Raw genomic sequence first — 22,833 nt, 5'->3', positions numbered from 1 at the left:
TATGTGCATACAAGAGGAAATGAATGTGAAAGAGCAGAAGGAACAGAGAAATGTAATTCTGTTCCATCTGAGCATTCCCTAGAGAAGCAGTCTTTCCTCAGTGCCCATGAACAGGAAGCCAGCTGATGCAGTCAGACTGGAAACACATCTACATCAAGGACTGCTGTCCAAAGCAACAACTGCCTGCAGAAATGGGCAAGTCACTGCTGGTTTCCACACATAAGCCTGAGAATTCAGTGCAGAGCTCTGAATTCCCCAGTGAATAATCCTGACAGTTCCAGTCAACTACTACTTGCTCCGGTTGTACCCTTTCTTCTCGGCCACTGGCAGTGGGATTTCTAGGTTGAGAATCATCCCTCCTAATTTTCTCCTTAATGATCAGACCCTGTATGAAGAACTACTTTTCTGCTCCTCCTGCTGCTCGTTTGAACTCAGCATGGAGGTGTGCTTGAGCTTGTTGGTAACACCTCATAGCTGGCTCTCCTTAAACAGGAATCCAGAGCTGAACAAATCTTGTGTTTCCCGTGAGCAGCTGAGACCAAGCTCAACGAGACACCAGCAATTCACACTTCTGAGTGTGATCATAAAGACAGATGAAGTGCAGGAGATGAAGGAGTGGAACCCTGGGGATGCCAATCTTCCATCAGGATGCCATCAGGATCTTCCAAAGCATGAAAAGCAAGCATTAACATACAAGTCAAGACTTAGGAGGTTTTCATCAACCCCAAACCCTAATATCTCATGAGGATTCTTGTTAAAAAGTCTGGATAGATGTATTATGCTGTTAGCAAATTCATGTTGGATAATTCTTTCCTGAAGGGGAAAACTGAGCCAGACATTAAAGTTACTTTTGTTGAAAAATAGTATTTGAGAAACCACAAGAATTTTTACCCTTAATTAGGATTTATGTAATTTAAAATGTAAGCTCTGCAATCTCTTTTCCCAGCCAAAACTTAGAACTTACAGCCAAAAAAAGTTAGAAATACAGCTGTCAAGTTAGTACAAAACAAAAGCAGTTAATAAACACACTTTTTGCTCCTAAACTTTGTGTGAGCCATTAAATTATGTTCTACACACACCTAAGTGTTTTTGAATTCATGCATAGTTTATCTCCCCTTGACTGCTGTTATGAAAATACATAATTATTAAACATTTATCTCATATGATGTTACATTAAAAGTCAATGCATTAACACACTAAAACCATGAACACAGCACATTATAAACTTAAAAGCATGCAGTTGGTACAGACCATCCTGAAAAAAAAAAAGAAAATATTGATAAAACACCCACCAACTGCAGATTTTAAAAAACCTCTTTAAATACTGTTTGTGAGGTCCTGGGATATTTAAAACATAACTACCAAACTCCATCCTCATGTTTAGAAAGGAGCCATATGCTCCCTTCACAAATGATCTACAGCTTTGCACCAGACATCGTTGGAGCACAGCAGGTGAACCTGAACTTGTGAACAATCCTCAGTTGTTTCAGTGCAAAGTCTGACACGTCAGCACCAACCACACACATCTGAGCTAAGCCACCAACCCTGCCCTGGAAAAGAAGCTTCTCTCTTGCTGCTTGCTATGAGCACTGCACCTGCTAAAGCCCCAGGCCTCCAGCACCTAAATACCAGCTCACAGATGCAGCTCTTCATTGCCTCCTGCATTTCAACTGCACAGGTTTTATTTGTAATAGTGAACGTTTACAACACCCACGTTGAGAATGATGTGGCTAAAAGCACAGTCTGTGGTAGGGAATTGATTTTTGTTTGCTTTCAAGTTGCTCTTTAATAAAACAGTAAAAATGAGCAATAGTAAGTGCTACATGCATATTTCCTCCCTTTCCTACATTGCACATTCTTCAAATAATGTGCTTTGTAAGACGCTAAAAAAATTCTGCTTCAATTTTCCTCCATCAGACAGTTAGGAAGTCTAGAAATATTCCACTAAGACAGTACTCTGAATAAGAGTTATAATTAGTCACTCAGCAGTGAGTGCTGTTTGATAGGTGCCCTGTTTGTCATAAGAGTTTTAAAATAGCAATATTGGTTAAAGCAAATGAAAAGGACAGCAATACAGCTGAAAATGCAAGCTGACACCAGCAGCCTATCTACTCTGCTAAGGACCAGCTTGGTGTTCTTCTGAGAATAGAAATGTATTAAGAATTTAACACGACACTAAAAATGATGTACTTTGGAACCTTGAGGCTTAAACTCTGATTTTCAGACTAGTGCATATTAAAGTATTTTTTTATGATATACAGCACAGATAATAGCTCAATTCAAAAGTGTTCCCATCAGCAGATTTCATAAAATTCAGAACCTCTCTAGTATTATAAGGTCAGAGTAATCACATCCGATCAAATCTATTCATCAATTTTATCTCTGTTCTCCTTCTGGTTTTGATCATTAAATATAAGTACTATTCTTACTTTAATTCCTGAAACTGTTCTCTTGTTTTTATTTCAGTCCTGAAATCTGGTATCTGTGGTTAGACATAGACTGTGGTTAAGGCTGGTTTAGTTTGTGTAAGGTCTCCTTTCCCTTCTCCAACTAATTAACACATTTTCAATTCAATTCACATTTTTCATCTCCAGCTGGTAAGATTTCTTTAAAGAGAGAATTTGCAGTGTGAGCTGAAAGCACTAACCACATATTCAACCAAATGAGCTAAAGGTTTCAAGATTTTAAATGCAGAGCACAAAATGCTTTCTACCAACATTTTAGAGACTTCTGTAGCAAAGCGTTGGTATGATTTAAAGAAAATTAACTTTTCTACCTCTAGTCCATCCTCACACAAGCTGTGCTGCTGTGTTCCATTAGCACTACTGAAATCAATGCAGTGTTAGGAGAATTCAAGTAGTAGTCAAGTGGTTAATCAAAATGCAGCCCAGGGGACCACTAAGAGTCCCCTTCAGCATTATTAACACAGCTTTGCACTGCAGTGGAAAATATTCACTATTGGTCCCCTGCGCACACCACGCTGTGCTGCGACAGCCAGGTTTGAGGCACACAAAACTCCCCAGTTTCACACAACTGCCTTTGTGGGAGGGGGGAAATCTTAATAAGTACACATATACAGTGTGGAAAAAGAATACAATGCATTAGGCACAATAAACATGAGTCAAAGCCAAATATCTCCTCCAGGAAGCTGCTATCTTGACTATCAGAGCCAATGCAGTCCCACACCCTGCTACAACTGGTACACACTGGTGCCCTGTGGGGACAGTCACCTTGTGCTCTGACACAATGTGCTGACTGAAGAAAAGCCTACTCCAGCCCTCTCAAGACAGGAGGGCAGCTTTGGAATTTAAACCAACATGCAGTATCTTAGCTTTTTTAATCTCTGCAAGTACAGGACTACGGTGGAACTGTAGCTGCAGACTGCTAAACCCAACGAGGCCGTGTAACAAAATTAATCAGAGAGCCATGGAAACAAAACATCTTGAGGTTACCTGAGTCCTTCCCCCCTGACCTAAAAGGATTCAGTGTGGCGGCCCCAAGGCTTCAGGAATAAGGACATGGAAATACCACCACAAAGGTCCTTCTCACCATAGTAACATTGTAAAAAAAAGCCTTGTAGCATTGCCAAAGCTGACTTGTCAGCCTGCCTTGCTACATATTCACGAAGGATGCCAGATATCTGACAGGCATCCAAGCCATCATGTCTTCAATGACAAGTATACACTGAAGTCTGCATCTTAATGAGTGACTTGAAAGATGTTAAAACTGAAGTTGTTAGAAGGGAACTGAACAGCCAACACAGCAGAACAAGTTAATGCACAAGGCAGCAAAGCTATGGAAGCTTTGAACAGACACACCAGCAATGTCCTCCCTGACTGTGCAGTGTTCCATGCAGCAGCCTGAGCCTGGGCTGTCCTGAGGCTCTGCAAGGGCCCTCCCAGCACCAGCTGTGTACAAGGGGAAGGCTGAGGAGGATTTAACACAAAGCTTCACTTGCTCATTTTTGTGGGATCAAAGATACACAATTAAAATCATTCAAAGCAGCACTTTTAAAGGCAAAAGAACATTTTGTAAACAACTAGTCTGGCAGTTTTCAGTACAATTATTATATCTGGGGTGCTAGATGGTCAAGATTGTCAAAAATTTAGCTTGTCACTGAACAAGCACAGAAAGAGCAATGACCATCTCTAAAGAAACCCATCCCACAACACAACACTAATTCCACTCCCATTGCTTACCAAAAATATCACATGAAGAAAACAGAGGACTGATTTTCTGATCATGTTTGTGCAGATTTCCTTATCTGATGAACCATGATAGTGCAATTCTGTCCCACAAAAATCAAGGATTTCTTTTATCGTTATCTTAGAAAAGCACAACTGTTAAAAACTATATTGCCTAAACCAAACTGATCTTGTGCTTGTCACATGGAACCAAAGATGCAGCTACAACAGTAGCAGTCCTGTAGACAAGCTCTGCTTTCAAGTGCCATGGTTTTGTATTTCTCCCTTTCTGTTTAATCATCTCTACAACAGCAACTTTAAATCTACTTAGGGTATCATTTATGGCAGTCCCTTAAAGCTTCCTGTTCTAAAGGCTGATGAAAACTCTTATCTCCTAGACACCCAAAGTTTAGATTAATACTTTCCTGTGTGTATGGGAATATATTATTTCCCACAGATGCAGAAAGGATGGCTATCAAATATCTCAGAAGCTTTTCAGATACAACTTAGATAAATAGAAAAAAGAGAGAGAAGGAAAGACAGCTTTATTGCTTTTGAAACCAATCAGCCAAAGCTTTATAAGCATCTTTATATTATTGCATGATATAGCCCCACTGGAAGCAGGACTCTTGTAGAAAAGTCTGCTAATGACATTGCACTGTTTCACTGACAAATAAGGCTATAAACCACAATTTACTGCAGAGTTTTAAGCAGCAACTCAAGAAGCCTTTAAAAAAGATTATCAAAATTATTAAACATTATGTTAATCAGATGCTTCACAAACACTATGGTTGTCCACACAGAAAGACCAAAATTATTAACAATCGCTAACATGAATTTGTCTAAAGTCAGCATTAAAATATTACAACTGGTAAGGAGAGGAAGGGTAATCCTAACATGCTTGTTGTGATCACTGCATACTCTAACAGCTGAATGTTATAAAGAAAAGTATCATCTGTATTTGTAGACATACCTCTTTCAACTCCAGTAAAATGACAAACTGTTGGGTACCAAAAGGCTTTCACCACAATTTTCGCATTACCTCAATTGCTCTAACACAACTGAAAAGGGATGTTATTGAAATATTACAGACAAAACCAACATTGGTATTATCACAATGCCCTCACCTAGCTTATTTTCTGAACAATTCCTTCCCAACAGAGAAGATACTTATATTACAATTACGCTGGAATCATATGGCTTCCAGAGCATGCCGACAGGAAACTGCCACGAAGGAAGAAGTAGAGACAAGTTTTTCATTTCCATTTGGCTGCCTCTGATCTGAGTAATTGCCACTGATTGCTTCAAATGGATGAAGAGAGGCACTTTAAACAGGGATTAGGTTCAAACTCTACTCTAACCCTAGGTACTATCCAGTCCAGAGGTACCTGAGCAGTGACATCATCCAGTCATCAGCACAATGCATTAATTGAACCTTAAGGAGCTCTTACCTAAAGGTTTTTCCTGTTGCTGCTGTTTAAAGGTTGCTTCAGACATTTTAAACTCAGGGTACCAAGAGTCAAAGGTAAAAAACTTGTGGCTCTGAAGAGAGGATTGTGTTCTTTGCCACAGAGCAAGCCTCGGGCAGTAAAAGGTAATGCAAACACTGCAAACAGAAAACTCTTACCAGGCTCCTTAATGCTGCTCCTGAATATCAAAATTGTGAATCTAGCCCACTCCAAGAATAATAAACAACATTCAAATCACCCTAAAAACTGATGAAAGATGTTTCCTTCTCAGGTAAGAACAATGAGCCTTTGCCTATAAATTTTAAAGCAACAACATGAGTGTACATGTTCCAATTACCTGTAAATCTAAGGAAATAACTCCCTTTTGTCCAGCTACAAAAAGAAAACATACAGGGATGTTTTTCATTTTACATATATGGCCTAGAAACACTAACAATGCTGTACTTGTTCACTTTCCATCTCAGTGGAAGTTTTTCCAAGATCTGGTGCTGGATGCCTTGTGGCAGGAAGGTGGCACAGCCTGTCAGCACCCTGCAGGTGCTGCACCTCTTCAGGTACTTGTTCCTGACCTGCCTTCAATTCTACCAAGGCAAGGCAGATTGGGGAGGAAAAGGTCTGTCTGACCAAGAGATATCATGACTTTAGCACCCTGGGACAGATAAATGCAGTTAGGACTGAGCAGCTGAGAGCAACTCTGCTGCCACACTGTCATCAGGCAATCACTTGCAAATCTGCTTTCCTAGACTTGTTCCACTGGCATTTCCCTACCAAAGGCAGCATTTGCTTCTCTATTTTGAGAATTTCAGCAAGTAACACCTTCTCAACAGAAATATTTACTTTTGCAGGAAACCCAAGGACAGACAAGACATAGGAGCACAGTTATCAACTTATTTACCAAGTTGCCTTAACTCTTCTGCTCTGTTCTCTTTTGGGACTGCAAAAATCACTGGACTTAGACTCAGACTTTCCTATGAGTCAGGACTGCCAGTATCTCTTTCAACTTGGTGGCAGAACAAAACAGTCCATTCATTGAAAACAAAATTAATGGCTTCAAATGTCATCTCAAAACATGTTTTTATTTTAACTGAATGTACCAGGTAGGTGATCTCTGTGTCAAATCCTAAGAGCCATTAAACACTGTAGGGAAAGACATTTTTAAATCATGACCAACAAATATAATAGATGTTTTCTTTCAGTTAATAATCAATAAAGCGCATATGGTAGAATGGCAGAGCAGATTGATACCAACCTAAATAAGGCTTTGAGAGAAAAGATCTCCCCAGTTTCATCATTCTAAAATGCAACCATTAAAAGCATGAAACATCTACTATAAACGGGTGAACTACTCCCTTGAGAAGAGATTTTGATTTTCTAATGGGTTACAGTTACCAAAGAAAAAAGATCTTCCACTAATCTTGGACTTCAATTTGTCATTGATAAAGACTAGATTTTGAATTTTGTTTTCTAAGACATTCCAAATATCTAGCGCTGAAAAATCATGTTATGCTCAAGAGAGAAAAGGATAATTATTTATTATCATAATTGCCATACACACCTGCTACATTAAGCTTTTCAGCTGCTCCTAAGCTGGGAGCAGAAGTGGTGGTATTGTTGGTCGAGTTTGCTCCTGTTCCATTAAGTACAAGATTCTCCACCTTGGACTCCAACTTCCCAATGCGCTGCAAGATATTATCCAACAGGACAGCAAGTGTCTTTTTCAAATCTGCAAATGAAAATGAAAAGTTAAACTGCTTAATAATGCAGTGCACACTGGTCAGACAGAACCAAACAATAGATACAAGAATCAGACTGGAGATATATATATATATATATATATATACACATATACATACATACATACATCACTTTCTCAGTGCAAATCTTTGCCATTAGCAGCTCTATGCATTCATGTTCCCCACTTTGTTCAGCCTCAGATCCAAGTTTCCTTGGCCATGGAACTTGTCAGCCTGTATATTTTATGAAGCACAGTGCTACTCGTAGATATACACATTCAAGGTGAAATGTGAGCCTTTACAGGAACAGAAAAATGCTTGCTTTGCAATGGCTCGAGTAATAAGAAGCTGCTTAAATAATAATGAGGCTAAACCTAAATCCATATTCAAACACTATCAGAGGAACTGTCTGTTGATACTCAGTCACCTGGGAACAAAAATCCCCTTCCCAAAAAGGACAGCTTTAAGCCAGTACAAAAACATTCTCCTGCACCTCCTCCATGTAACCAGCTTCTGCACTGGCAAATTAAAAATAGATGATAATTTCTAAAAAAATGTTAAGTTCAACCTTTTTGTTGTATTCACACAACACCAAAAATCACATTTCCTTTCTTCAGTCTGCTGGTGATTGTCTCTGTTTGGTGCGACACAGGGCTTCCTTGGCATGGAAGGCAATGAACAATAACAGGAATTTGCATATCAAATGACAAGACGGAAAGAGTTCTTTTTCCCTTATTTTTATTTTTCCTTATTTTTTCCTTATTTTTAAATTTTTTCTTTTTTTTTTTTTCTTGGCTTTCATTTTGTTCTGATTCCTTGAAGGAACACAAGACACTTTGGCAAGAACTGACGGCAAGAGGAGAAAACTATCAGACAAAACCGTATAATTATAATGGCAACAAGCCAAAGAAGATGAAACTATTGTCCTTTGTTCACTTACTCTTTTAAAGATTAAAGAATTTGGTACAAGGAATTTACATTATTTTTCCATTTAATTACATAAAATAATTTCATGTGTTTTGGTATAATGTATTTTCTGTTTTTTCACAACTTTCAAATCAAATAATATTCTGAAATATAATAAAAAACTTTTCCATACATCTGAAGACATTCTATTGTCTCTACAGCAGTTGTACTTTTGCCACATTCATTCTGTGCTTTTTTTTTTATTTTTCCTACAACTATCTCAATTCTTGTGCAAATGAGATAATAAATAAGAAAATGCTATTACTTTAGAAAGCTTATAATTGTTTTCTCCAAACAAAAGGAGAATCATGTTTATTCCATGGTGCCATAAAGAAAGTTTTTCTCATCATAAGTGTGTTTTCCTTTGTCCTGTAAAGATTAGAAGGAGGAATCTGAAGCACTAGTCCACACATCTGGACTATTTTAAAAGTGGTCCAGAAGTTATTTAATGGCATAGTATGCAGAAGAAAAGGAAACTCTGGACATAACAGGAACAAAACCATGGTACAGAAGGAAGAAAAACATCAAGGAAAAAAAGTAGTAAAAATAACTCAGGAAACAGTGAGGAAGAAATGTAGCAACATAAAAGTCTACACTGCTCATAAAGACAAAAAAGGTTCAAAATTATTATTTTTTAATTCTGATACCAACATACTGATATGAGAGACATCTTGTCAGAACAAAAAGGGAAGTGGAGGCTAGTTTGAGAAGGCGAGGGCAGAAGCACAGATTCACAGAATTTTTGTAAAAGAACAGTTTACGGCTATAAAGAAAAATCTAATATTCACTGTGTATATCTGAACTATAACTTTTAAAAGGAAAATATTGGAGCCACCTACCTGACAGGTGAATACACGGCAGAAATGAAAAGTGAGAAAGTAAACAAGCTGTGCAACCACAATTAAGGAATGACTGAAAACCTTTCAAGTAGGTAAAAGCAGTCAAATCCAGCAAACATTTAATTAATTCTTGAACATGGAATCACGACTGTGCTCACTTAAAGCAATCAGAGGATAACATTAAGAAATATAAAAAGGCTAAATAAGCAAGAGCATTAATTTTCACAGAATATTGAAGAAGCCTCTACCAATTATTATTAACATCAGTCATTAATGTGTTTATTTGTGAAGAGCTAACCTGATTATTTGCTAGCAGCAAGTCATTTGGTATGCCAAACAGGACAAATTAACTTATTAAGTAATTACCTTACCCAGTTTCATAAACTATTATTTAATATGGTGTTATTCACTCACCCTAGTGCTTTTCCCTGAAATATTTTAAATAACTGCATTACCATGATTTTCCATCTTTCCAAACTACTTGGTTGAAAACACCTGGCCAAACTTAAATTTTAAGTCTTTAATCTTAAAAATCTTGTCAGCCATGGACTTGAAATTGCTACACAAACCTTGGCTTTCCTTTCACAGAAATGTCACAAAGTTATTTCACCTGCTTCCAAATGCAGTTTAACTTCTCCTTGGGAACTTGACCAGTGTTTGGAGGCAAGTCAACTTGCTCCCAGCAGGATTTGGAACAGGAAATTAATGCCACAGGCAACAAGCTGCAGGGGGAAGTTTGCCTATGGATATCCTGTACCCATATTAATCCAGTTACCTTCAATATCTGGCGCCAGATTGTTTGGGTTTTGCTGTCTATTTTCTTAATTCATCCACCATCAAGCACCCCTGCACAGTAACAGGACACTGGTAATGGCTATACAGCAGATAAAGTTTTGTTTTGAGCCTAATCACACAATCCTCTGAGGATCCCTACTTGCTCAGAGATCCTCAACGCAAATATTGATCTATACCACTCTGTTTTGCTTGTGTTGCTTTGTAAGGCTACGGTTCCAGTATAGCTCAACATGCAGCCACAATCTGGAGTTACAGAATAAGGGCAGGTTGTTATTTTAGCAATGAAGCAATTTAATTGTTCGCTATGTTGGGGATAATAATCTCATGCTTACAGGCAAACAAATGCACACCAACTCAAAAGACATGGAGAGAACCTTCTAGCAGGATATTTTCACTGCATGCACCAAAAAGTATAGAGTATTAAGAGAAAACTAGAGAAAAAAGTGCAGCTATTCTATCTGTTGCATCCTAGTCTATATTCTTTGTCTAAGCATACAAAAACTATCAACTCAATTTCTTCAGAGTTGAATATTAAGACAACTATAAAAGAAACCAAATGTAAATGACTAATTAGTTTTCCAGACATTCTGCAAGTGCATAGGTAAGTTGGAAAGCAAGTGAGTCTAAAAATTGCTAAACAAGTAAGGTGCATTATGTGAACTTCGACTGAAAAGGAACCACACCTAACCTGAAAGTTGATTATATTTTATTTTTTAGTAATATTTTCAGGTAATATGCTTCATTCTTTTCTGCTTGCTTTGTCTGACACATGCACAAAAACTTAACTCTGATGATCAAACTGGAAGAGAGTAAGCATTAGAAACAACTGCCAAACAAAGCACTAAAACTCACAGAGTTCTCTGCCCTGAGGCAAATAGGATATACTTAAGCTTAATTTAGGATTATACCAGATAAATAAACTTAAACATTAAGTAAATTGACTGAACAAAGAAGTGAAATGGGAAAGAAGAAATAAATAGCAGGTCTCCATTTTAAACTAAGACAAGCTTTTCCACGGGGAATTTCTTGCATCACTGAAAGGAAAACTGAAAAGCCTCCCAACTTTCTTAAAAACACCAAAAAGTTTTTTAAAACTGAGTTCTAACAAATAACCTAAAGTATACTAGACAGAGGTACTAGATAGACATAATAAAAATTAGCAGACGCTGGAAATATAAAGTTTGTCCCACTTAAAAAGGAAGGCCATTTTCTCCATTTGTACAGAAAATGCATAGGGGTAAAGTACTGCTAATTGAGCGGCATTATGAAGCAAAATGTTTGGACAATTGAGGAAAAAGCCTTAATCAGATTATCAAATAATCCAGAGAACACACTTACCATATGCTGTCACTGTCCCAACATAAGGCCCATCAACCACATTTTTATTTTCTTCAGCTAATGCTTTGATGTATCTTTTGCTGAGATCCAAAATTTGCTCACGCAGGACTGAACTGCTTTCATGTTGTGTTTGCTGCTGAATAGTAAAATGCAGAAGCATCATTCCCCAAATAAAACCAAAAGTCACCAGAAAAAAGCCTAGTTTCTGAGAGGACAGCTTCCATGGAGAGAATGCCATGATTCCCAACAGCTTCACGCAGTTACTACAAAGGTTCCTAAAGCATGAAGCCAAACAGCAAGTTCATGGTCCAGGTATATAAATATCACAGAGCAGGACTCAGTCTTATTCCAACTCCTTTGTCAACAGGTATCCGTGTTTCAGTTCCATCCTGTTGCAAGAGAAGAGAAAAAAACGCAGTTAGTACACCTGAAGTTTTTACTCCCCACTCTAGTTCTTCCCTCTCACTGGTACAAACCAGGAGGAGACAATGTGCTTGCTTTGTAAATGGTTAATTTGCATGTCTCATCATTGCACTGTAGCAGCCAGAGCAAAAAGGGGCTGAGAAAAGCACTGGAAAGACAACAAAGCAGGGGTGATGTGCCCGAGCAGGTGGAGAACACCTCACAGGATCTGGATCAAATTCCCTGCCTGAAGTGGTTTCTAAGCTGAATTTCAAAGTAAGGCTGCTGTAACATATTTATTTGTGTGTGTGTATGCAAAACTTTGCAATGTTGCCAATGCAGCAATTGAAGACAATTCTCAATGTAATTCAGTTCTCAGAAAACAAGTAATTTTAGCTGGCAGTGACACTGCTCGGAGTTCCTGGCAGGAGCTACAGCATATGGCTAGATAGGTGATCAGGAAATCAGACTCCCTCAGGGGGAAAGAGGAAAGAAGAAATCTACATTATTTAAGCCAATACACTCTCCTGGCTTCCACTGCAAGCAGTTGGGAGGCTGGAATAATGTCCTGCTCCTGTGTGGCCTCTGCTGTGCAGTTACTCCTCAGCCATAAAACATACTCCAACGAGGTGGCTCTTTGCAACTAAATTGAAAGCACAAACTTCTGAATGCAGCAACATGTCTTTTATACATAAACTAATATTTTCAAAGCTTTTCATACACAAGGGAAAAGGAGTTGTAATAGAGGCCTTCAAGATACAGTAGGACCAACTTTTGAAACTAAACTCAGTTATAAAACTTGGCATGAAGAATCCAAAGGCAGGAAACGGTCTGTGATGAGAGTTAGAGGCAGGGTCCTTAGCCTAAAGTCCATCTAGAAGAGGGGTAATTAAAAGGTAATAAAGTGTAACCTATCATGTTAGAACACAGATTTGGTAAAATGTTATCCTTTTAACTTCATAATGCTCCCAGACAGGATTAGAGAACATAATGCTCCCTTGCATTCTCTGCTCGCACAGATAATGCAGATGTTGCTGTGTTTTAATAGGATAATTACTCAGATCCCTGCTAGTAGTGCTCCCTGCTTGTTAAAATTCCCTGTACATCTTCTGCTTCCAGTTGAACCAGGAGCTGTGCAGCTGGACAGAAATGCCTTTGGGGCACTTATCTTCAATGTGACTTGAGTGTGCACATTGCACATCGCTGATTAAACTGATTGTAGAGGTGAAGGCACATTACTTAAACTGAAAGCAGGCAAGGCAGACACCGTCCCGTGCGCTCACACTGCTAAAAGAACAATCTGCAGCCATCTTTTGCTTAAAGAGGAATAGGGCAGAGAAATTAATTGCAAGTACAGCGAAAAACATCATAAAGCCCTCAAGTTGGCTTTTTTCACGCTGAAAATATCTCGGGAAAGAAAATGAACAGTCTCAACAGAGAAAATTAAGGACTGTTTAATGCTGCTCTACATAAATTTCAGTTAATTTTCCAAGAAATGGCAGGGAGAAATTTTACTTCTTTCTGTTTGTTTAACTATAGTCTTGAGATATTTTTGGTCTGGCTGGATAGCAGAATATTGTTACTTCATTAAAAGCTGAAAGTTTTACTATTCTTTTGCGTTATTGGGTGCGAGAAAATATAGAAAAATCCACAGTCTAAAAAAATATAATGACTTTAAAAAAAAAATCTAAAATATTCCAGATAAACTTCCTCAGTGACTTAATTTCAAGTAAGCACTGACAACATCCTCTACAGCAATAAGAACTGTGGTTAAACAGTCAATATTTCTTTCTCAATTATCACTTGTTTGTGAAGCAGAAAACACTGAGTAAGAAAGTAAACCTATCACCACCATGTTTTAACAGACAAGTGCTAATGATTGTTTATGACTAGTTGATAATGGGGAAAAAACACCTCTGAACATAATTAACATTAAAAACACCAATTAAAAATGCAAGTATTTCACAGCCTTCTTTTTAAAGTTCTAGAACAGAAAGAAAGATGGTATAAGAAATAGTGTAATGACACTGAACTATGAGAATGATCTCCTTAAAGAGGTGTTGACTTTTCTGTTCTATTTACCAGCAGAAAAATAAATCCACTTAAAAACTGTAAGAAGGTAGATAGCAAATATTAAACTTTTGCCATAAGAAAGGACTAAAATTCAATGACAGACGGAAGAATGGCCCCCACTATTTCAACAAACAAACAGAAAACCCCAAACCCAAATATCACCACAAGACTAATTTCTCCTGAAGCAATTTCATTGGCCAGCAACCTGATGAGCTCCCAACAACCTACTTAACTAATTAACTTTACAGCCCTGCTGGTGGCCATGGAGGTTTATAAAGTGCACAGCAGAATCCCAGCACTCCCATGGGCAGCTGCATTGACTTTGGGATATATTTAATAAATATTTATATGAATTTGGTATATATTAATCCCAGATCTGACAGCTGTCAAGGACTGCAACACAACTATTCTCCAGTTAATGATTACCACATACCTATAATGAGTCATTATTTGGTACCTAAGTGGACAGTGGACAGAAGATATCAAGGGGTGATGTGGAATGCATGAAGACAGCAGCACAGAAATGTCTCCATGCATTTCTGTTTTGACAGGAAATTAATAACTGAACTGAGCAAGAGCTGAAGCAATAAACACACATTTGTCTACCACAATCTCTGATGGATTTTGACTGACAAGTTATCTCTCTGCCCATACCAAGTAAGACATCCCAAAACTTCAGGTGGTAAGTCTATTTCCCTTATTCTCCTGCACATCTTATAAATGTTCCAAAGGAGGTAATCCTGTTAATTACTAAGGCTTTTTCCTAGTCTAGTCTCCAAATGCACATACCTAACAAGGATATGGACACCCACATTTATTTGTGCTTCTAGAGAATGACAGGTGCTTTTTTTTACCCACTTCCCACCCCTTTTTTATGCTTTGGAAAAATGTGGTCCCACTCTAAGATGTCTCTTAAAATAATTCCAGCACCCTCTGGAAACTGGATGCTTTAGTTGTGAGTTTGTTTGTGAAACTGTCAGGAAGATAATTTCTCCTGACTTAGTCAGAGCAGTTAATGTACAAAAACTAACACTAAGTGTGAAAAACAGGATGAAAGTGAAAGGATACACGAGGCAAGAACACCTCTAATAAACAGAATCTTTGTCAAGTTCTTTCTCAAATTCAACTCTAAGCAGCCAAAATCCCACCACAACTGAAACAACATTCTGTGGGGTGGCAGGCAGGTGTTTGGGACTGTTTTTAAACAGACTAGTTACAGCTCAACTCAATTCGAACACTACACTACCCTGAAAAAAATTATTCACATATTTCATTGAAAAAGGGCTAACCTTACACCCATTTAACCAGGCATAAGAATTTCAAAATACTAAAAGTACTATTATATAGCTTCATCAGAAACACATTTTTTCTGTTCTGTATTTAATAAATCCTGTCCAACAGCTGGTCAATTCATGAGTTAGAGAGGATAACATTACCATGCTGATGTCATTGCTACAAAAGAAGCCTCACACTATTAAGAAACATCTCAGTTAAGTACCCTAATTAAAGTGATCTGTATGTCAGGGGTGCAAACCACACATTTCTCAGCATTTAAAGACTTTACCTTTTTTTTTTTTAAGGCTTAAAATAGAGTACAAATAGTTCATCTTCATGTAAACAGATTTTGGTGACACATCTCCACATAGTCCTCTTCATTTTTTAAGGAGGAGAATTAATCATCTACAAGAGATTAAGCTAAGTCTCTTTGTAAGTATGTACATATACACAGCTTGATATTCCCTGTCCAATCTGTACCTATATTAGAAATGGTACTTAGGGTAAGCTTGGAACACCACTATCCTCAGGATACTCAGAATTAAATCAGGATACTCAGGATTAAACCCTTCATCAGCTGAATGCACCATTCATCAGTAGCTACGCAGTTCTAAAACCTTAATTGTCTGTAACCAAAACAGAAGCTCTTGCACCCATAAAAACAGCAGCTTGAGTGGTATTTAATTATTAGTTTGTTATAAACTCAAACCCAAGCAACCTTACACACATGACAAGTAAACAGTATATATGTATTTTTGTACCACGTGGCTCAGTAAAAATAGTATTGCCACTGCTAGGAAAAGGCCTGTGCTCCAATGCCAAACATGCAAGTCCCAAATTCTGGCCTCTTATGCCTTAGAAATTATTCTAGGAGTAACTGTATGAGCTAGAGCTGGGTACCAGGTGCCTTATGTTACAGCAAACAGCTTAGATATGAGATAAGAACCATGGGCTGGGAAACACAGGCACAGGTTGAAAGGAGAGGCCCCAGAACTGTGAGTTATTCAGTAATGGTCAAATACGATAGACACATGTGTCAAGGATGTGTCATCCAAAAGACACAACCTTGACTTTTGGGAAAAAACCCTGCTTTTCTTTTAACAGCAGCGAAAGCTGGAAAGGATAGTACTACTTAATATAAGAGATGGCACCTGTGACAGGCCCATCAGTGCTAAATGCATGGCACCAGCTCTGTGGTACCCTCTGCTCACAATTTATAATGAAACTTTTACACACTAATTGCTTTGACTATGCAGTAGTAATGACCAGGGATGAGTAATACCTAGCCTTTAGTAAGACGTATTGTCAATGAATGTCAATCTACCCAAGTTCTATGATAAAGTTTAAAGCTGGTTTTAAACTGCTTTGTTCCATCAGCCTCCTAAACCTTCAGTCACAGCAATCTCCCATTCTCCTCTTACATACAACCATGCAGACACTCACAATGTGTATTCAGGTGCACACATGCCACCCTGCCTGACCTATTTTCCAGATTGTTTCCTGAAGAGGGCAAGCTGCCCTCCTGTTTGCAACTGTTTGATTCTGCAGAACAAGCTGTTGCAGAGCAGCCAAGGACAAACACCAAGACATGAACCGCCTCTGTTCTTACCAAGGGCGTGCTAACCTAAAAGCAGATGATAATTCAAGTGTGAAGCCAGTGGGCTGCCAGAACACCACAGCTACAGCCAGCAAACACAGGGTGAGCGAAAACACCTGCCCCATCCCAGACCTCCTCTGCTAAGGGGTGCCAGGAGTCAGGCTTCAAGCAGAAACTGATGCAATATGTCCTAAAATCCTCTGAAACCTCTTTTCTAGGAGTAATGAGTCCAAACCAGGAGTGCTACGTTTTAAGAGTTTAAGCCAGCCACACTTCCAGTATACATAAACTGGAATTCCAGGCTGATGTTAACCACAGTTCTCCTACTGCAGCTGTATTGTCTAAACAGATGTGCACTATACCCCAACCGAATGCAAATTCCTGGATTTCCTGGTATTGCAGTTGTTTATTCCTGGGGGAATATCCCAGCAGCTGTCCTACCCCAGTTGGCCAGTCTGTGCTCTGAAACAGTGCAATCTGTGCTGTAATTGTGAGATGCTGGCTCCCTCAGTCCTTTTGGAGGCTCAATCTACCTTTCCTTCTTTCAAACCACAGCATTAACAACGATAACTTACGGCCTCCTACTTAATGCAGGCAAGTGAAATCAAAGAACAGTCACATGCTCTGTTGGTAGAAGATAAGAAAGGATCAGAGAAGAGAAAAAGAAGCCTGATTCCTGATAAGATTACTTGCATTTAGACACGGTGTCTGCTCATACCATTGTCAAGTGTCTTTCTACCACACACATCTTGACTCCAGTACTGACACTGCAATTAATTAACTGATCCACTTAGGAAATGTACTCCATTAACATTAAACCATCCACATATCTAAACAAAACTTAGGGGCCTCAGTTACACTGAGTGTTCAGAAGCAGTTTAGCTGCTGTTCAGCCACTGCCCATGTCAAATGCATAAAGCAGAGGTCAGACAGCAGGACAAGCAAAGTCTGAATCCACATCTGCTTAGGGTGCCAAGGGCTATATCCTGCCTGAGTGGGTCACAGAAACAAAAGAACATTCATTTCAATAGGTCAAGTCATAAATTTGAAGCCACTTCAAAACACTTGTTAATATTAAAGCAAACTTTCATTTAGTCCAATAAAAGCAGAAGTCTGATAAAAAAGCTGATAGAACATCCTGGAAGGAGCAGAAGCATGTGAGCAAAGCTGACAATACTAACTCAGATCTGCAAGTCCTAGGTCTAGGTGAGGGCTTCCAACTGGTTGAAGCTGTACATATTTCCTACACACCTCACAGGCTCCTCAGGAAGAAGAGGTAGCTGAAAAAAATCATGCAACTATCCCAGATTTATGCCTACTTTTGCTAACTGCACATTTTATAATTTACATTCCTTAATATGGAAAATAAATGCATGAAACAATTTCCCTTAACTGTATGATGGAGTCTTAGTTTTGCTGTTCCTACTGCTGCTCAATTTTATTTTCAGCAATGTTTCTGCCAACCCATTCTCTTCTTGTAGCTGACAGATGTCACTGTGTCTTCTCGCTCACCACCCCTCTACAGCTGATGTGGCACCATGTCCCGTGCCTGAAGTGGCAATTTGGGATGCAATCCCATGGAGTGAGAAAAGCAAAACAACACTGGGTCACAACAGAAGCAGCAGGACAGATGGACTGAGGGAGACTAAGAGTATAAATACTCCAGGTTTGGGGTTTTTTTAGGTTGGGGAGGCATGTTTGCTTTTGTGCATGTGCATGTAGTACAAATTGGCAGGAGGTGGTGGGATGAGTTGAAGGAAGGGAAAACAGTCTCTGATAAGGTGCCATAAAAACAAGTAAATTTTCATCTTGAGCAAGCAGCTTGCCTTCACTTTCAAAAATAAATTCCCCCACTTAGAAACAATTTGGGTGGCATCCCACCTTAATTCCCCCATGTGCGTCTGTGCTTTCACACAGCACTCTGAAGCATTCCAAATTTTCTACCTAGCACATCACTTGCTGTAGTTCAGTCCTACAAAAATTAAAGCATCTGATGTTCTTCCTTTCATGCTGCTTGCTTACTGTGATATTTCAGGGAGGAAAGAGTAGAAAAGGAAAGAACACAACAGATAAGGGGAAAAAGGAACAGAAGAAAATCCATAAGGAAAAATCCTTATGAGTTGAAATCCTTATGGTACATACACTGTTTACTGATTAGAAACACTCCAGGCAATGCATTTAAGAACATGATCACAACACCATCCTGATCTTTCAATAAACTGAATGAATGTTAGAACTAGGAACAGGACTTCAATGAACTTCATAAAATCAGAAATGTTCCTGACCTTGAACATTTTTACAGCCATTTACAGTCAAAGGATGTGGAATATTAATAACCTTCGTCTTGCTGCTGCATTAAAACCATATGCCCAAAATAGCATTTTCTCACTGAAAAGAACATTTTGGAATGTCAGCATGCTGACCAAGAGATTAAGAAGATTAAGAAACAGTTTTGGGTTTTGGTTGTTGTTTATTTTTGCAAGAAAGTAACTTACAGAGCCTGAGAGCCCCAGCCATCATCTACAAAATCACTAAAACCAGTGAAAAAAGTACCCATGAGCATGCTTTCATGGCTTCAAGAGTCCCTGAAGCCCACTGCACAAACAAACCTTTACGTTAGTTCATTAATTTTAATGAATTTTAAAAATAGGACTCATGGCCAATAAGTTTTATCCTATTTCTAGTGTGGATAAAGTACATCTATTTTTCTCTTCCCCTCTTTGCAACTCCCCCCAGTGAAAAGCTAATATATGACATCCTCTTCTGTCATTCTCAATTTTACATTTGACACTTGTCCTCTGAAGGGTGAAATCATGGCACCTGCCGAGAAGCAGGGCCTTGCCCTTTTCAGATCACCTGGATGATCTCCACAGTCATGAGCAAAACCTCCTTGGTCCCTACACAACAATCCCATGTTCTGGTAATGCTTTCCCATTTCTTTAGTGCACAGAGTATCTATGGCAGCAAGAGCTGCAAGCATTGCTATGAGCTTATGCAGAAAGCTTTATTTATTTTTAATGAATAATAAAATTAACCTTAGCCTATAATCAAAGCAACCAAATTATGAGGCACTCCAAGAATGACTAAGTTTATTACATAGAAATTGGATCCATTAGCTCATTTCTTGCATCAAGCTGAAACTCCAGTCTCCAATCTCACCCACTGCCATTAACCACAAATCAGCCTGTTACATCACATCTTGTGGTCTGTCCAAGAGGAAAAACAAGCAGCTCTCAACAGGAGCTCTGTCCAACTCTCAGAGGAAAGTCAAAACCTTCTTTGCAGTCAGCAAGAAAGCTCTCATGACTGTGGATGCCCAGCTATCATCCCCTCTCAAACCCATGGTCAACACACTAAATGTGGTCTTCAGCAATTGTGCTGGACCCCAGACAGAGAGACAGACAAAAATAAACACAAGTTTTAAGGAAAGATCCAAAACATGTTCATGCTCAAAGTACTCACTACACCTTAAGGGAAAAGTTTTTCAAAAATAGAAAACAAAGAATATAAGTACATCTGTATCAAACAGTTAATTATATTGAATTTTCCACCATTTTCTGGGAATTGTAGATAATCAAAACAAATATAAATTCTCATTAAATTTGGTTTAAATTAATTGTTGCTACAGCATTCTATACACAAACTTTTTGCAAAGGACAAATACCAAGGGAAAAGACAGCAGAGTCATATTAAAATAGAGGAAAGCAGAAATAAATATATAGAAAATGTTTATGTGCATACTATTAAGCAAGTGCATATCAGATCACAGGGAGGACAAAAAAGTAAACAGCAAAGCTGAACATTAAATGAGTCTTCAGAAATATTTATCTTTTGTTGCTTTAGAATTTCTTGAACTTGGGTCAAAGTATAACATTTCTTCCAATGGATTTGTTCTTGGCAAGCATGTTGAACACATTCCAGCTTATGTGGCTAGACAAATGGCTGAAAGCACAAGCTGCATCTCCAGAGAATAAAATTTAATGGAATTAAAATTTCACTACTGTCACCTGTTTGGAAGCAACAGTGCTGCTGATTATTCAATCACTCTGCATTTAAGACCTTTATTATTGAAAGGATGAAATTTTATTTTGTAATCTAATTCAAAAGTTAGTAGGGCAGCTAAATATTTTAACTTCTTTCCTGCATATATCCTGTTGCTTAACACTGGTATTTTTCAACAGCTGATAGCACCAAAGATTAGAGAAGCATTTTTAATTGAAATAAAAGAATGAAAACTGCCAATGTTTCTTATTTCTCTTTGTAAGGAGCAACAATTTGTCACACAGAGATGTCAAAATATTTAAAGGGACATACATGAAGTTCTGTACATGTGCAATGAAGCCCCATTAGAAACCTACAGTTACAGAAGACAGAACCTTATAGCAAAGGGCTTGAAAGTAATGTTAAGAGGAAACATTAGACAAAAGTTTCACTGTCTACACAGTTCTGATCCATTCAGCCATAAAGTAGCAACAACATGAGCCTTCACACAAAACCTCTGCACATGAGTCTCACAACGCTGTTAAGAATTCTAAAGCTTTGTGAGAAAATATGACAAATACTGAACAATGTGGCCATGACCCCAACAGTATTTTCAAAGGAGAGCCAGGTGAGGGCAAGCATAACCACATTCTATCCTGTCACTGACTGTAACCACTTCACTGCTGGGAGTGCATCAGCTTTCCAATCATCTGCAGGATCAATAAACTAGACAAATTTCCTCTGCAAATGAATGAGCTGTACTTAGTTTATCACGGGGCACAACTTCTGAACTATTTTGAGTAGGTGGAAAACAGCCTCCCCTCTTTCAGCATCCCTAGACAGCTGTAGAACAACTTGTACTGGCAAACTCTGAGGAATAGCTCTGTTTCAGCTGTAGCCCTTACAAAGCTAAATGGGGAAAAAAAGAAAGAAGTGACGTGTAGAAAACAGCCGGCACAGGCAGCATAAGGAAAATGAATTAGTAATAGGATTTTGTTGTTTCTCCCCAGACTACTGCTAGGAAGGGAGAGGCAGGACAACATATAACCCCACCACCACGATAAAAAATAATGTGAAAATGTCCTAGCAAGCAGCCCAGGTTTCTGATCTGATGTTTTGCACAACACAGTACTAAAGGAACAATGCAGAACTCCCTAAGCTCTCCTCATCGCTTACACACCGTCATTAACAGCAACATTCCTCTTTTTAGCCTCTCTCACTCCCAGGTTTTCAGGTTCTCTAGATAGTGATAAGCTACTACTCAAAAAAGCTATTTCATCTGCTGGTTCTGGTCCACACTGCAGTAATGGTCTGGGTAATGAACTTTCTTTAATGCCTCAGTGCTTTTAATAAATAATCCTAATTACAAGGCCTTCTTTCCAAAGCATGCTTTGTTGAAGCTATTATCAATACTCCCATTCCAGGTTTGGTAGCAAAAGTAGCTTCATTTTCAGTGCTGAAAGCAAACCTTTATTCCCCCTGCAATGCAGTTTCAAAGTAAATGTACGTTCACATCTTGGAAAATTTAATTATTTACAATATTGAATGCTTGAGTAGTCATGAGGTTCCCCTTCCTTCTCCAAAGTTTTAGATAAACTCGAATAAGAAAGTGGTCCTTAAGTAAATCAGAAAATAAAGCCTGAGGTCTGTCTTTAATAGACATAGAATCACAACTTAGGTCTTGAAATCTCTCTTTATGTGAGCAAATACCACAGCAGAACAGGAGCACATCTGTAAAAGAACCCAACAGATTTTGAGGACGTGACATTCACACCAAAAGCATTTCAGCTCAGAGGTGTGGGTGTCTGTCAGCACTGGTGCTGTGGATTCTATCTAATCTGGCTTTAGAGAATAAATACCAATAGTTCGAGGACAGCACTTGCATTCCTGGAGTATTTTCATTACAGAGCAACTCAGTTTGTGGTCTCCTAGAGTACTCCATTAAGTGTGTGTACATATAGATAAAAAAATGAAAGTGTTATTAGTGGGTTATCAATTCCAAAAGCATGTCTCATGCAAACCCATGCTTGAGCATATTAAACTTCTCTGAGCTACCAAACACATTCATGTCATAGATACCATCAAGAAAATTGCCAAGTAAGTAAACTCAATTGCCTGTAGTTATTCTCTCAAGTAACATAATGCAATTTGTAAAGTTAATGGCCAAAAAGATATAAAAAA

The 22,833-nt window shown here is 38.5% G+C and overlaps 1 protein-coding gene across 6 annotated transcripts in view; it reads right to left on the bottom strand.

Annotated features, from left to right (window-relative positions):
• MGAT5 (alpha-1,6-mannosylglycoprotein 6-beta-N-acetylglucosaminyltransferase) overlaps positions 1 to 22,833 on the bottom strand; it is a 112,014-nt gene that overhangs the window by 58,315 nt on the left and 30,866 nt on the right. For all 6 annotated transcript variants that reach the window (XM_036386573.2, XM_036386575.2, XM_036386577.2 and 3 more), the window contains 2 exons: positions 11,325 to 11,713; positions 7,209 to 7,376 (listed from right to left, as the gene is read on the bottom strand). In XM_036386573.2, coding sequence (XP_036242466.1) covers positions 7,209 to 7,376; positions 11,325 to 11,562 — 406 coding nt within the window. In that variant the 5' untranslated portion in view covers positions 11,563 to 11,713. The remainder of the gene's footprint in view (positions 1 to 7,208; positions 7,377 to 11,324; positions 11,714 to 22,833) is intronic.

The sequence above is a fragment of the Molothrus ater genome, chromosome 7 (assembly GCF_012460135.2).
Source record: "Molothrus ater isolate BHLD 08-10-18 breed brown headed cowbird chromosome 7, BPBGC_Mater_1.1, whole genome shotgun sequence".
Lineage (NCBI taxonomy): Eukaryota > Metazoa > Chordata > Aves > Passeriformes > Icteridae > Molothrus > Molothrus ater.
This window is presented reverse-complemented; position numbering and strand designations above follow the sequence as displayed.